Below are 16,703 nucleotides of genomic sequence, written 5' to 3'. Positions count from 1 at the left end.
GCTCAAATTTAAGTTTTTCAAAGTGAGTTTTCCAATTAAAGGCTTTTTAATGTCGACGACCATGGTCTTGTTTTGTTTTTTTCTTTTTAAAAGTATCGATTTAGGCACCACCCTCTTTTAAGTATTGATTGAAGACTGGTATCGAAAAAAAAAAAAACGATACCCAACCCTAGCTTTAGCCGACTAGCAAACAGCTACAATGCACCCACCTGTCAATCAACTCAGCAATGCACCTAATTATACACATTTATTATGCAAAACTCTTGCTCTAAAATCAAAATAGATGTGTTAAAAAGTAATGTACCCCAGTCCAGTTTTTACCAATAAAGAAATGAGCTGTTCTTCTGTAACCTTTCTGTATTTACAGTATAATCATTTGTTTTCTGTGGGGCCTCTGTTGTGAAACTCAGTGTGGTTGTGTAAAAGTGTTAGAGCTTATTCAGTCTTAAAGGATTATGAGGACCACAACAGTGAAAAATATGAAATGCATAGTGTCTTGGTGAGGGGTGGGTAGTGGCATGTAGCTGGTGGTCAATAACTTTCTGCATAAATATTGATATCTGTCTATTGAGGAAAGACAGCTTTTTCCACCATGAGGATGGCAGTGAGCTATCTTACATTTTAATTCAAATTCTTCTCTCTACAAGTTGTTGTTTAAATATCTGGAGGTACTTTGAGACTCAGGAAAGACTGCATAAGATGAAATAAGATCGTTCCTAAGAGAAATAAGTCTTGGTTTGTATCTAACACTAGAGCCAGGTTTAGCTTTTCCAGAAAATGAGACTTGTATCTTAAAAAACCTTTTCGGTTGAAGGTTGTGTTTTTGAGCGAGACTGTTAAGGATTCCATTAAAAAGATTTATAACTATTGGAGATTAGGGTCCAAATCTGTGTCAGCTATAGTAATAGGCTTACTTAGCTCTCCATTGTTCATAATTAATTGGTTCTGGAACTCTCAAGTTGTGTTCAGCCAGACTCAGTGTTGTGTTACAGAAGTCGTCTGGGGAAGAGAACAGAACAGTGTTTGAGTTGTACCACAGTGTATTTGCATTGCTCCCCACTGTATTTTAATGACATTTGACTGTCAGCTGTACTGCAGTGAGTCAGGACTCATTGCGATCAGTGACTTCATCAAGTAGTTACTAATTTGAGGTGACTGGAGTTTTCTGTAACTCAAAGACTCATGTGTAGACCTGTTTTATTAGTCAAGTCAATTAAGTTAAAGTGCATATTTTCAGTACAGTCATCCTCAGAGACACAGCAAGGGTGTGACTGTATTCGGAGGAAGTCTGTGATATTCAATACGTTTCTATATTGCTGGTCTGCAGCTGCCTGATTTGTTTATTTGTTGTTCTTATTGGTTTAAAAATGGTTTTATTGAATTAAACGTGAATGTTGCGTAGAATAAAAAAGCACAAAAAATGTTAATCTTGAGGCAGCAGAGGAGCAGCTACTCCCATGTAACGAGTGGTAAAACTAGGGTTTTTGTCAATTTTGTCAGTCGAGTTGGTGATGCTCAAGAACACGATTAAACTGCTGTTTGTGTTGAAAACAAAAAGTCCTATTACATTGTCTGACATTTGTCATATTTAGCATTAGCACCCAATGGTTATGTGTTTGCAATTACAGCATCTCCTTGGCTTCTGATTGCAGTGAAACAAAATCAAATATGGGACAATGTTTAGTGATAATCTATTGAACATTGAATATTGCTAAGCCAGACAGCCTTTGTAATCTCATGAAAGCATCATAATAGAGCACCTGTGTTATTTGCAATCCAACTGAATCAAAATATCCAACTTCCAGGTCCAACAGCTCCATTGTTGAGGACATACGACAAGGAGAAGGAAAGAATTACGGAGCAGAGCTGCTCAAAGACCTGCTGAGGCTCCTGCCAGACGCAGAGGAGGTTTGTGTTCTTTCACTTTCCCTGATTATAAAAGAACAGTGAATGTACCGGTACATAGACAACAAGAGAGCATGCTGAGCTTCCTCCTTTTTTTAATCTTTTCAAACAGATCAAGAAGCTCCAGTCGTTTCAAGGAGACCCAGACAAGCTGACACTGGTCGATTCCTTTATGTTCCTCTTGATCCAGGTGCCTCGGTAGGTTGATTTTTCTATGGTGTGTACATAGTGTACTTAACTCAAAGGGAAATGTGAAGTTGTTTGAAAGTTAAAGAAAAGAGAACGTGTTTGCAATGTTCAGACTTCATTATGGGGAACTTTCAATCAAACTTGTGCTGCTGTCCTCACTGACATGTCCTCGTATCAAATGATAGTTTCTGTATGTTTTCATTGTATAGGCCAGTGCACATTTATTGATGACATGAATTCAATTGCTACCAGAGTTAGCTAAGAGTGACTAATCCAAATCTATTTCAAATTGTTGAATTGATGCTAGCTGCAAAGATTTAAGTCACTTTTTTGTATCTTTTTGCACAACACTGAGTGATAACACATTATAGCAATGTTAGTGTAATGCAGATGCATTCGCTACTGGTTGTATGACAGAGAAGTTTTACAATGATAAGTAAATAAAATACTACACAAGAAGTATTGGTTAGAGTAATTTGACTAAAATGGGTAGGAGTATCTGTAGCTGCATCAGTCAGATCCAACTGCCACTCAGTTTAAATACATGTTCCTCATCCATCATCCTCTAAATTGAAAGCCTGTCACCTCCCTTTTCTGTCTGATCACTGCCCACAGAATCAGATCCACCTCGTAGTCTAACAGAATGAACCCCTCTCTGCTTCATCTGCAACAGGTTTGAGGTTCGGATCGAGGCCATGGTGCTTCATGAAGAGTTCTTCCCTTCTTGTAATGTCATGAGCAATGAGATCGATGTTGTCCGTGTTGCCACTAAAGGTAATAACACTTAGCATGTGCAACATTTACAAACACACACACAGACACACACATTAACATGTGCCATGACAGGTAACCTAGATATTTGAGATGTCAGTGGCCTAACCAGAGATAAAGGCTGGAAAGACAACACTGTTTCCTCTTTGTACTGTTTGATGTATTGTTCTGATAGTTGTATTTTAAATGTACACTATGTAATGATACATACAGTAAACCAAAGTTTGAAAGACGGCCCCCTTTTTGTTTAGTTTCAGTAGACCTCATCTTCTACTTTATTTAATGTGATGTCAGGTTAATTGACATTTCACATAAACTAAAAGAAGAGTACAGCAGTGAAGTTACAGCTGATTGGAATGTGCCATCACTGGAGCCTGTGTGGTTTTAGCTGAGTCACTCTGCCTTGCCTCTCTGTGCTGTCTTGGACTTTTTTCTTAAACCTCCTCTCTACTGTACTTTGACCTTCTCACTGCATTGCAGAGCCATCCGTTAAAACACTGCATGAGACAAATGCTTTTGAACTTTCTCAGACATTTATTAGTTACAACTTTAAAAGCATTTCACATTTTTTTGTTTGTACTAAAAATTCAGAAGGTCAAATGCAAAAAATGCACTTGATTTGAATTTGGAGTGGGTGGTTGTTATAACTGTGTATGGTGGTGGTGAACTACAGTAAAGTAGTGTGTAATGGGCAGGTGTAATCTGCTCTGAAATCTTTTATTGAGTTTATATTGATCCCTTCCTATAGATCTGATGAACTGTGAGGAGCTTCATGCTATTCTGCATTTGGTGCTGCAGGCCGGAAACATCCTGAACGCTGTAAGTGCAACAGTTATGTTCCTTTGATGCATTCAAATACAAAATCTGTCTTATTCAAGGGATAGGGGCAGGTTTTGTATTTGGCATTTTTAACAGACCAAAACTAAAAATGTTTCAGTTTAACCCTGAATAATTATGTACTATGTCAGTTCAAATCAGCTTATAGTCGTTATATATGGTATACTAGTTATTTTCTTCACCAGTTTTGTTTATCAAGCTGGAACAGATGGAGCATGAGGTAAAGACAGAAAACAACGAGATGAGTAAAAGCTAGTATTACTATATCTTAATTCTGCAACACCTCATAACCTGTATAATTTATATATTGGATCACATTTGGTCATTTTATCAAGGTGGTATTAGGCTGATCCTTCAAACCTAAGGCTATCGGTTTACATCCACCTTAGCCTTAATGCTAAGCTATGCTAATAAGCTGTTGCTCTAGTTTCCCGCATAGACAGAATAGCAGTATAGATCATCTACTTATCTAACTCCCAGGAAGAAAGAAAAATAAGTATATTACTTAAATGTTGACCTAATTCTTTACAACTTTATTTAAATGAGGTCTATGACCAAAATGAATAAGCTACACCAGGCTTTAGCTACAGAGGCTATACTTGTTTGCAGATTAAGTCATGTTTTGGTCTTTACATGGGGCTTTTGTCACAGGTTCAATATAGAACTGCAGCAGCGTCATTTAAAAAAGAAAAACTGATTGCCATTTAATTGATTTCTTCCGATGTTCCTCAGGGTGGCTACGCAGGAAACGCTGCTGGTTTCAAGTTGTCATCTCTCCTCTCATTAGCTGACACTAAGGCAAACAAGCCAGGGATGAACCTGTTGCACTTTGTCGCAATGGTTAGTAAAAACTGAAGTTATACTACATGATGATCCTGTATTGTTTTGAATTGTAACATTGATGATCACAATAGAGTTATAACAAGTACATCTTTATTAAATCCATCCAACAAAGCAGAGTTGGGCTTTGACAAAATGCTAACACTCTCACTATGTTAGCAATAAACTGAATGCTAATAACGTTGCAAGGGTACTGTTAGTTGCAGGGTTACTTCTTATTTAGTTTATTTAAGGTAAACTTTTTCTGTTGTACTTTTATAGAAAAATGGTAATAACTTCTAAAGATTGACTTCTTTATTTTAAGCTATTTTCACTTCTTAAGAAGCTAATGTACTAAATGTACTGTATATTGATAATGTACTATATTTATATAATATATAAGTATTGGACTGTGAAAACCTTTTTAAAGAGATAAGATATACTTTATTGATATTTCATATCAGAAAGCATGTGGTTTAAATTACACAAAATCACAACAAAGGAGGACAGGACACATTTCAGTGAAACAAATCACACATCGTTTAGAATAAGTTTTATATAAACGTTTCACAGAAGTGGTGCTTGTAAACAGTCAAGTGTTGAGTTAACAGGAGGGCAGGTGGACAGCAGATGGTAACAGGAAACAGAAAAGAGTCAAGAGAAGCTTGCCAAGCTCTTATATAACCAAACAAAGGCAGGCCCCTTCACACCGCAATGATGCTACTTAAAACCGAGCAGTAACGAACATATGGATTATAAATGTGTCTGATCATCTGTGCTCTCTCCACACAGGAGGCAAAGAAAAAGGACGAGAATCTGCTCAGGTTTCCAGAGAAACTCCAGGATGTCCAGAGAGCATCCAGGTAAACTATTTGTGACAATTTGAAAAATGTCTCCACTCTATCTGGACTGTTTCCTACCAGCCCCCTCTTAAAATGTGTAAAGTCTGAAACAGTGACTGCCGGCGAAAGTGGGCTGATGATGGAGTATTTGGAGTTATGAAAGCACATCTGTAACAGAAAATCTCCTGCTTTGAGGTGAATAGGTGAAAGGCATGTTCCTGAAAATATCAGGACCTAAGTGTCCTGAAATTATCTAAAAAAGTGCATGTGTGAACGAGGCCATAGTCACTCTAACCTTCCCTTACAGAATATTATGGTATTAAGCAGGCTGGAAGGTGGGGACTTTTTGCTCCATCAAAGGTTGTTCAGTTTCACCAAATTCAAATTTGTAAATTGGTGAACTCAGTTGTATTCATAAACCCAATCACACACAACAAACACACAGCTCCCACCACAGCGGCCTCCGAAATGTTCAGTTCCCATTTTTCACTTAAGTGACGTTGCTCTAGCAACTGTCTGTCGGCTTATGTCAAGGTTCATATCAGCCATCACCATGGCGCTCTGAATGCAGACAGAAAAAAAGTCCCCATGGTTTGTAGTTCTCAGGGAACTCCTCAGTGAATAGTTCCTCTTCAAAAAGTCCCCAGAACTGTTTGGTCTGAAAACACCTACATCATTTTTCTTACCACTGTAACTTTTGCTGCTTTGCTAAAAGTGCTCATGATGGATTGGCCGGGTCTTTGTAACATAGCAATAAATAAGGTATTTTACCTGCTTTTTGTAAAGTGTCTCGAGATAACACTTGTTATGAGTTGACACTATACAAATAAAAATTGATTGATTGATTGATAATGTAACACATAGTGGCCTCTGACAAATAAGTGGTGGGTACATTTGTGCTATGTGTTTCTTTTATTCATTATTTCCTTGTTCTGTAAATGACCCCAACTTTGAAAAATTTGATTACCAGTGTGGTTTTAACATTTTTATTTATAATCTAATTGACAGCACATCTAAAGTTATTACACAAGCTGACATCTAACCTAAGTGCAGCACTTGGAGAGTCATTTTTTAGAATGCAGGCTGATGCTAAAGGCTGTCAGGCTCTGTCAGCTTCACAAGGTCATCTCTGAATGCAGTTAGCACAGCTTCTGCACCAGAGATGAGAGTACTCCTCCCTTCCCCTTTCTCTCTCTCTCTCTCTCCCTCCCTCCCTTGGGATAAGTACATTCATTTCTCCTGATGACAGTCTGGGATCTTTCTTCAAAATGCTGTTGAATATTGTCACTAAGCAGTGTTTGTTAGCAATCTGATTATCATGCAAGCCATCTCCAATGTTGCTTCTAAGCACTTTTTCATGATCAAAATGTCTCTGTTTTGATATTTTCATGTAGGGTCTCAGTGGAAAACATTGAGGTGGAGTTTTCCTCTCTATATGTTCGGATTAAATCTCTGGAGGAGAAAATTCAAGGAGACCAGGAGCTGCTGCAGCAGCTGGAACCCTTTCTGCAGGTAAAGCAGCAGTACTTATATAATATATTACAAATATTACATAACTACTTGGATGCGGGCCACTGTACATCACTGGCTCTGCTGACTCATGTCCTATAGATGATGACATCTATAAAAGTGTAAGACATTTTGTTAATAAAAAATGTCCTGTCTCAGAGTTCAACACAGAGGCTTCAGGACTTGAAGAGACGCAGGCTGGATCTGCGTAAAGAGGGAAACGCTCTCATCGATTTCTTTTGTGAAGACAAGGACACCTTCAAGCTGGATGAGTGCTTCCGCATCTTTCAAGACTTCTGCATTAAGTTCAAGAAAGCTGTCAAGGTGTGTTTTAAGGCAATAATTCCTTTGTCTATTTTTCAAGTCTGTTGTGATTTTGCTATTATATTTTGGTATCCGCCCACCTGCAAAGTTTTTTTTAACCTCGCTATTTCCCTCAGGACAACATGGATCGTGAGTTGAAGGAAGCAGCCAGAGAGCGTCGTCTGAGGGAGTTGGAGGAAAAGCGTTTCGCTTGGTCAGGTGCAGATCAGAGTTTTGGTCGGAGCAGCAGCGAGAATGACGTGGAGATGCTCACTAAGGAAGGTCTGCTGGACTTTTTTCAGCAGAGGTCTGAGAGTCCGCACAGCCCAATGGGACGCTCTGCCAGCGCCCGTCGCCACCGGCACACCATGACCTCTATAGCAGACAGAGAACTCAAAGGTTACCTGGAGATATTTGGTGGCTCTGGGAATCCCTCTGACTATTCCAAATTTAACAGCCTACCTCGGACAGGCCGCACAGTGCAGCGGAGGACAATCCCCTGGATCTCAGCTCAGGATGACAACCGAGAGTTGGACCGCGACAGAACGGTGCGATCTCCACATGCAGAAACTGAGCTTATCAGCCCACTGGCAGTGTTTTCTTCCCCTGGTCCATATGATAACCATCCTTACAGCATCAACAATAATAAATACTCTTCATTGTCTGAGAGCAGCGCCCTGCCTCGTTCATTTTCTGTCTTTCAAAAGCCTGTCAATCTTCCTAATCCAACCATTTCCAGCCACATGAATGTTAGTGTGGAGAAGCACACTTTGGTTCCAGGTCCTCAAGCTTTTGACCTACCAAGCCCAAACAATAACAGCAATCATATGAACTTTGTGAACCATGGGGATGTCGTGGTGACTGATTTAGAAAGGGAGCAACGAAGACTTCCCTTAAGGCTTGACAACCTTGTACGTAATAGAGTTTTGGAAAGAGGCGCAGATGCCAAGGCGGCCTTGGAAGGCACATTAGATCTTCATCAGCAGGTTGGTATCTCTCCTGAGAGAGAAAAAGAAGAAGAAGACCACAGTACATTGTCATCAACAACATGCGATACCCCCCTCCCTCTAGATACCTCTGCATCAAAACAGAAACCAGTGTTTTATATTGTAGACTGCTCGGAAACAGACTGCTCTGTCACCTTTGATTACTCTGAGACTGAAAGTTCATTTCTAATGAAAGAGGGACTTCATTTCAGAAGCAAAGAACAGGAGAACCAGCAGGATCCAAGCTCCCTGTCCTCTAATTTGGACTACATGTCTCCCAATGACCAGCCTGTTTCAGAGCTCAAATGTGTGGATGCAGCATCCATGACTCCGTCTGCTACCACAGAGGAGTGGGACACTGAGAGCTGCGACACTGCTGAGGGAAAACCAAGTTCTGTGAGAGACACTCAAAGAAACAGCAGAAAACCAGCTCATACCAAGAGCAAAGCTGGCAAAGCAACCAAATCTAGCGGAGGTCATGGTGTGCGGACACTTACCAGCACAGAGAACCTGAGCATGCGGAAAGTTCTACCCATCTCTAAGATAACAAGAACAGGAAGCATCAAAAGAGCCGAGAGACCTTCAGCGCATGACAGTGGAGAATCACAACGTCCTCTTCGGGACCAGAGCACTCCACCGAGAGGAAGGAGCGAAAAGACCACGAGACCTCTTCGACACTCCAGCCTTCCTCCTGATGAGTCAAAAGCTCAGAGGGGAAGTAGCCTGACAGGCACCTTTTCAAGATGGGCAAACGATGCAACTCAGAAAAAGGCTTCTGTCCATAAGCCGAGCACAAAACCAGTGAGGAACATCCCTAAGCCTCCACCTGAGGAGAAGATGTGCCGCTCCACCATGAGAGCGCTGGCTCAGGCTCAGGCTCAGGCTCAGGCTCAAGCCCAGACACAGGCTGGAGCTTCTTCAGAGAACAGCAGCTGTAACACTCTCAGTGCAAGAAACAACTCTGATGTACCGAGCTTTGCCCGCAACACCGTCGCTTCCACTACCAGGACAAAGAAAGAGCTGGGGGTGCCGTCCACCCCAACCACTCCGGCTGGCACCCCTTCCATTCTCAATCGACATACCTCTGTGAAGCAAACAAGGTTCTCGCCATCAGTTGCTAATGGCGAGGAGCGCCCACAAGGGACAAACCTGCGACGAGTACAAAGTGTGAAAGTATCCAGGAGCAGTGCCTTCGTCAGCGAGACTCCGCCACCACTCCCCACACGTGAAGATATCCGAAAGACTACTAACGCTTTGGAAAAGGCTGTCCCGTCTAAAGACTCTATGACGCCCAGCAGAAGTACTAAACCAACCTGGAAATAAAACAAACTTGGTGGATACTGACTTTAAAAGACAAACAGAAAAAGAGCCTTTTCCTTGACTTGATGTATATAAATATTTGCTCTTTTATCACATCAAAGTGCACTCTTATGCTCTCATATCATGCAAAAGACAAGAATCTAGAAAAATCACATTAAGCTTTTCTTACCCTGTAAGGTTCCCTAAGTAGCTGACTATCAGGTTTATGAAATGCAAAGAGCAACATGCACTGAACTGCCCAACATGTTCCAGCTTTGGAACAAAAAAAAGTTGTTGTTCCCAGCTCATTTTGTTGTTTTCCAGGGTTTGGGGTTAAACTAAACTGACAAATGGCAAATGTATTTTTCTTTGCCTGCTTAGCTGTCTATTTACAGCACATGCTTATGTCTGTGATGGACGTCAGTGTTGAACACTACTGACTATACAATGCTGCTAGTTAGCTCTGACAACTAGAGACTGAGCTTCAGTCTCTCTTTCATTCAGGTTTACACGTTATTGTACCTTTACTTGCTGCTGTTATGGTGTATTTTCTTTGTGTGGCAGTCTACTGTAGAGTATCGCTCTATTTTTGCGTCTTTTTTTTCTTTTTGCTTGTTACCTCAGAGAGATCGCAGTGGCCTTGTCCCAGCAGGAAAATGTAAAAAAAAAAAAAACGTTAATTTGACAGTTAAAATCATATGACCTGGTCAAAAACTGCAATGTCACTTTTATAAATACCTGATACATTAATGTTACTACAATATATAATGTCACAGATTATAAACCAGTGTATTCCAACTGTGGTACGTATTGTACCTTGTGTTTGTCAGAAGTTTGTAAATGTGTTAGAACTCCTCCATATTATCACGGAGTAGACATGCACGTAGGAAATGTTTCTTGTATACTGTAGGCTTATACACTAACAACACTCAATGCTTTGAAAGAAAAGCATGGAGCGCGCCTGAAACAACACCAAACGATAATAATAATACACTTTATTTGTAACAGTCAGATCAACAGGACATGATCCTTATACTGTGAATGTAGTTATCTGATATTTTCTTCTTGAGGTTTTCCCTTTCCTGTCCTATAACATTGACCAAGTTAGTCATAAATCAGCCGAGTGCCAGTCTTTACCCCTCATTTGTAATTGCATTGAAGTCACAGTGCTAAGCATCTACACTCTGGTCTATGAACACTTACTGCTGTTTGTATTTATTTCCTAAGTCATCAGTTATTTTTTTCAAGATGAGACTAAAGTTCCAGCCTAAGCATCCATTGTCCTCTGACATGAGGCTAATGGCTAAAAGCACCTAAAAATACAATGTCTAGTTAAAACCCTGAGGGATATATGATCCATAAATCAAGTTAAAACATGACATTTGATAAATTATTAGCCACCTTCAAATAACAGCTAATGTCAAGCTAACATTGCAATTTTATTGTGTTTAACAGTTTGATAGTAAAGCTGGAAATTCATAGCTTAAGCTTATGGGATCGTAGATAATGTGTCATCAAATATATTGTTTTAACAGAATTCAGACTGTTAAAAGTCTTATTGCATTGTAAACACTTTCAAATGTAATGTTAGCATTTAGCATCTCCCTAGCTAACGTAGTACTGAATGCTATGATTAGCTGTTGATCTTTTAACCCATTTCTCATATTGTACAATTTTTTCCTTGTCCAAAGAGAATAGATGTGAAAAAAAATGTGAAATTTGTATTACACATAGTAGTTTATTTTTTTATTTCCAAGGGGTGTTGGCTAAAATATGTATAAACCAAGCAGAGCAATGGTCATGTTTGATGTAGCAGTGAGCTGCTTTAAGCTAGGTAGTTAAATATGGCTTCTAGTTCCATGTAATACACTGAAGTCCTATATAGTTTAAAACAAGCCTAAGCTGTAAATTGCAGACCACCAGAGATATCCTTCAGACTTTAGCGACAGGTTAAAAAGCTCTTTAATCATGTAGCAGATCTAATCTTTTCATCTTAGTGAGAAGAGTCTTTCATTATTCTGTAAACACATTCAGAACACTGTAGAGTGTTTTCAAGCAACTGTCTTTGCTCTTCAGACATCATAAGTTATCTTCTCTTTTTAATCGCTTCGCTTGAATGTAACTGAAATGTAAGAAGAAACAAACTGGAGCTTCATTCTGCCCTGTCCACCATTTCACACCACTTGCCTTTTAAACTGCATTGTGCCATTGCCTTGACGGCAACAACACTCAAACCTGCTCATTGCCTTAAAGCTTAATGCAGCCATTCCACCACCAGTAGAAACTCATGAATTATAAAAAAAAGAAATAAAAGAAAGTAGACACTTGTCCTACATGTCATCACACTGAACTGAAACAGTGAGACCACTGGTTAGTGATTCACTTCTACATAGTGTACAGACCTAGTATTTTTTAGACTATCAATATGTTTACATAGCATTAAAAGATGACGTCATATGTGATTCTACAACACACATTCAATGTTCAAAGCATCCATATGTATAGTCAAATGTTGAGAGTCCCGCCCTACGCTGTGTTGACAGGCAGTGTGTCTTCCTCTTCACTGTAATGCAAATGAAGGTGGTGACACAAAAGGGTGCAGTGTGACACGACGCTGTGTGTGTGGTCTTCAGGAGGCCTTAATTTAGACCTCTTTTCACACCTTTATCATGTAAACTAATGGAGGGGCTTCATCCAACATCAACTCCCATTATCATACAATCTGACTTGTATTTTCTTGGTTCATAATAAAAGTGATAAAAAGCCAGAGTAGAAGTATTTTCAAGACCTTTTGTTTCACAAACATTAAAGACCTAAAGATATCGATATTGACATCATAGAGGAAAGTGGTTTTCTTGTTGCTTTTTATTCTTCCCAATCACAGATAAATCCACCAACTTTTTAACTCTAAAGCTATGACTTCTGACAATCTGTATGGGACTAATCGAGCTAAAATTGAGAAAATATGAGAATTCACATTTAACATGATCGCTCTGGTAAATCTGATCGCTCTGGTAAGTTGAGTTAAGATAGTCTAACTATTAGATGTTAACTAATTTCTGCTCTCTCACCCTTTAAGCAGTTTCGAATAAAGAAAAACAAGAAAATGTAAACTTTCAACCTTGAACATGTGCCTTTAGCGTAAATAAAAACTAGATTAATAGAACAAAAGAAAACAATACAGCTATAAGGTTTACTTTTGGATTGCTAATTTTGTTAATATTTGGATAATGGATCAAGTTAATTTAAAAATGGACTCACCAACTTAGTTCACACAGCTGTCCACCCACACAAAGTTTATACTATAAGGGATGATGCTGTGCACTGTCTGTTCTCATTGTGTGTCCCACAATGCCCCCTGCTGCCACCTCTTTAAAAGGCCCAGCATTACAATGGATGCCCTTTACATTACATTTGACTGGCTTTTCTGCCGAGGAATTTGAATACTTTCTCTCCTTTTCACCACAGCTTCCTTGTTGCGGGGGTGGTTCCCATGGTAACAGTCCAAACATCAATAACCATTACTTACTTGATGTCCTGTAAACCCAAAGGTCAATGCCGTCCACAAACCGTTCTGATTTTACAATCTCCAGAAAAACTTAATCTGGTATGATTCCGTGTTCCCCAGAGGACGTCTTCTGTGCACAGGAAAGAAATGGCTCCAAGGTTTTTCTTTGACTTTGTGAAAACAATCTTGACTTGTCTACTGTTGCTTTTTCATCTGATGTCCACAGGTGCTCCATGTCTCCACTCCGCTCGGACCTTTACAATCTGAAGACTCATGGTGAAAAGAAAAGACTGATCACTACAATGAGCAATGCATTGTCACTGAACACTCAACCACAGGGCAGCAACTTTGTTGTTAAATTACTGCTGTTCATATTTCTGATGATGACATCTGAGAAATAAATAAAACCACATGTTGCTGTGTAAACGGAAAACGTTTTGTTTCTTTGAATGGATCACACATTTTGTAATATGAGAATGAATCATGAATCTTGTTCTACTATCTTATAGATCTGGATTTCTTTACTTTTCTTCAGGTTGAATTAAAATGAAGAAAGTGGCCATTAATGCCAAATCTGCATTCAAACAAGCATGCAAAAAAAAAGTTCAAATAACATACAATCACTGAGACAACTAAATTATTTAGCAGCTAAAGAGTCAAAGATGTGGAGAAATTTGGTAATCTATTTAAAGCTTAGTAATCATAATAAAAAAAAACATGTACACTATTCTTTTGTTTTATTCATAGATATTGCCATTTTTGAATAATTGCATGCATGAAAAAAAATTTGTGCTTACTATTATTTTAAGATAAATAAATAAAATATATATATTTAAAACATTGCCCTGTAAGATAATTGCACAGTGTAAAAAAAAGGAAAGTAGAACTATAACGTGATCAAAAAATAATAACTTAAATTGTGATCAAATGTAGCCTATAAATAGGATAATATATAATATATAGGGTATTTACATGTAGGGTAAATGTCCAGATAGAACATCTATTTTAAACAGCTAGGTTTTTCTGTAGCTCTTTTTCAGATATTATTCAAGGTTAACAAAATTATCAAAACCAATATGTATGAACATTGCTAGTGAAGCTCCTGGGATGAACAAAAACAGTACAAAAAGTCTTGAGCAGGTGAGAAGAGACTGGAGTGTTGCACCTCTGCCTTTAAACCACCAGAGGGCAGCAGAGGCTCTCATGTGTGCGCACTCCTGGCAGTAATTCCGTCCTCGGCTATTTCTATGGTTTGTTTCTTTATAGAGGTAAAACAACTGGATTTTCCCTCAAAATTATGATTATATTATGTTTCATTTTTTACTTTGCAGTATGTTTTGAAATATTTTCAAAAGCACTTTGAAACTTATTTAAAAATCGCCATTAGGCCTATTACTTTAAGAGCAGAGAGGATGAAGAATCCTTTTATAATTTAAACGCATCACCATTATGGGAGTCCATGCCTTCAGTAAAAGAAAAAGGCCAAGTTTACCAGAATGAACGCAAAAAATGGCATGATCTGGAATTTTACACTTTATTTTATCCTAAACGTGGTAAAGGTGTTATTCTATCATTTAGTTTAGTTTAGTTAATTTGCACAAAACAGAAAAATAAAACAAGAATAAAACACATCTGCAGGTGAGGTAGACCCCATGAGGGCTTATCTCAAAACCTCACTTTAAGAGATTAAACAAAGTTAAAATAAAATACAGTAAAAATAACAAAGTAAGAATATTCACTATCACAAATAAAATCTACCTTTATTTACCTAATCATGTATAAGTATAATAAAAAGCACTCAAGAGTTCTGTCATTATTGATTATTATTATAGTTTAATATGATTATATTTTATTGAATTTTGTTTTATTGATTTTTTACACATTTTCCCCCCTGTAGTAACTTTATAGTATTACAGGACAGACGTTTCCCATCATATTTCTGCCTTTTTTCCATTTGTCTTCTATTTTCTCCATTAAGAGCTGTGGCATCATGTGTATTTTGTATGTCCACAATCAGAGCTAAAGTTACCACAGAGGGCCAGACAATATGATACGAGAAAAAATATTTCACAAGTTAGAAATAGGTTTTTTTTCATGTGTATAACCGACCTGTGGTGTTTTGAGTCAACAACAAATAAGTATTTTAGAATATAACTGCTACTTCTTTTTGGGATCTTTTAGAAATAAAACATAATAGACAAACAGCCAGGTGTAATGGGACAAAGATATACAAATAGTTAAATAAATATACTATATTTAGTAAATATTTTGTAGGCCTTCATGCGAGCAGCATTGTCCTGTCTCCTGCTCACTGTTAGCATGAGATGTGCTCGTGACTTGGCACGTTTATCTGTACATGAAAGGTGCTGTAGCCATGTGCGAGGGATTATGCTTCTCTCAATCCCTCCTTATCCTGCAGCTCACACTAACACCTGAAGAGCACGATACTTACTCTCTCTCTCTCTGGTTGTCACATCTTCACCCAGTGAGGGAGGATGTTTCCAGATTTGGGAATATTTTGACGGGGGTGGGGTTTATGGATTAAAGAGCAGCTCCAGGATGTTTTCCTGCCTGCTGTATGCATCATGAAGAAAGACAAGTGGGATCGAACAACAACCTGGACAGGAAGGAAGTCTCAGCAGGACCGTCCCTAGAAGGAGTGAGTCACAACTTCCATGTGTGTTATGAGTATATTTAAGACCACAATGCTTTCTGGGCAATGGGCAAATCTTCTTCTGAGTATTTTACAACCTTCGAAGTCTAAAGGTTTGCATGTTTGCCAGAAAAGTGATGCTGTGACCAATTAAATACATTTTCGTATTTGGGGTGGGACAAAATATCAATACGGCAATATTTATATTGTCATCCTGACTCCTGAGATACAATTATCCAACTGCTGGTGCAAAATATCAACATTTTAGTGAAAACTCTGACCACATCACGTCATCACGTCATGACACCTCATGGTGGCTCTTATGACATGAATCAGAGAAACATTAAGAGAAGGTAATTGATCGACGTAGAAGTTTACAGTGGAATAAAAGAAGAAGAAATAGAAGAAGATAGTGGGACAACATCAGGCAGCAATGAAAAGAACATCGAGGATGAAACGGGATAATAGGTGAAGCTGACACCAAACTGCAGTGATTATATGCATTAATCATCCACTTTACTTCTTCACAGGCATTTTATATATTTTAGTTAATCAGATATTGTGATATATGACTTTATAATCGTGCTGAAATATATCAATTATTGCTGAAACCCCTGTAACGTGATATTTGTTATCGTGGGCCACTGATCATATAGCCTAGTATTGTATCGCTATGCATCATACAGTTACCCTGTGATTTCCATTCCTATTTTTTTTGGTGCAATCTTTAGTTTATTTGTCAGGGACCATTTGGTTTCAGATGAAGGTCTGTTCATGGTTTTACTCCAGGGTCCCTTACATGACCTTACTCCCACTGTCACTGCAAAGGACACATTGTCACTTCTGATTCTCGTCACTGATTCCCTCTGACCTTTAAGCAAAAACAATACATCAACGTACCACATATTTGTGCTACAGCCTCTACAGCATTTCCTCAACATGCAGGGACTCATTCTACCACAGCTACTGGGGAAATCAATGAGACATCCATAGAGTGACACAGAGATACTGTTAACAGCCAATCTGATTAAGAGACTTCCTCTATGTATTTATTTAGATTTTTTACTTATTCATATATTTCT

General features: G+C 38.5%; 1 protein-coding gene across 1 annotated transcript in view; it reads left to right on the top strand.

The window, feature by feature from the left end:
- The window catches only part of fhdc1 (FH2 domain containing 1), a 32,980-nt gene extending 19,559 nt beyond the window's left edge, over window positions 1-13,421 (top strand). The window contains exons 4-12 of the mRNA XM_020639668.3: window positions 1,806-1,908; window positions 2,018-2,103; window positions 2,768-2,868; window positions 3,614-3,684; window positions 4,435-4,542; window positions 5,314-5,384; window positions 6,758-6,875; window positions 7,032-7,196; window positions 7,313-13,421. Coding sequence (XP_020495324.2) covers window positions 1,806-1,908; window positions 2,018-2,103; window positions 2,768-2,868; window positions 3,614-3,684; window positions 4,435-4,542; window positions 5,314-5,384; window positions 6,758-6,875; window positions 7,032-7,196; window positions 7,313-9,484 — 2,995 coding nt within the window. The 3' untranslated portion in view covers window positions 9,485-13,421. The remainder of the gene's footprint in view (window positions 1-1,805; window positions 1,909-2,017; window positions 2,104-2,767; window positions 2,869-3,613; window positions 3,685-4,434; window positions 4,543-5,313; window positions 5,385-6,757; window positions 6,876-7,031; window positions 7,197-7,312) is intronic.
- Window positions 13,422-16,703: the final 3,282 nt, after the last annotated feature.

Source organism: Labrus bergylta, chromosome 1 (genome assembly GCF_963930695.1).
Source record: "Labrus bergylta chromosome 1, fLabBer1.1, whole genome shotgun sequence".
Classification (NCBI taxonomy): Eukaryota; Metazoa; Chordata; class Actinopteri; order Labriformes; family Labridae; genus Labrus; species Labrus bergylta.
The sequence above is the reverse complement of the archived record's forward strand: the minus strand, read 5'-3'. Positions and strand labels throughout refer to the sequence as shown.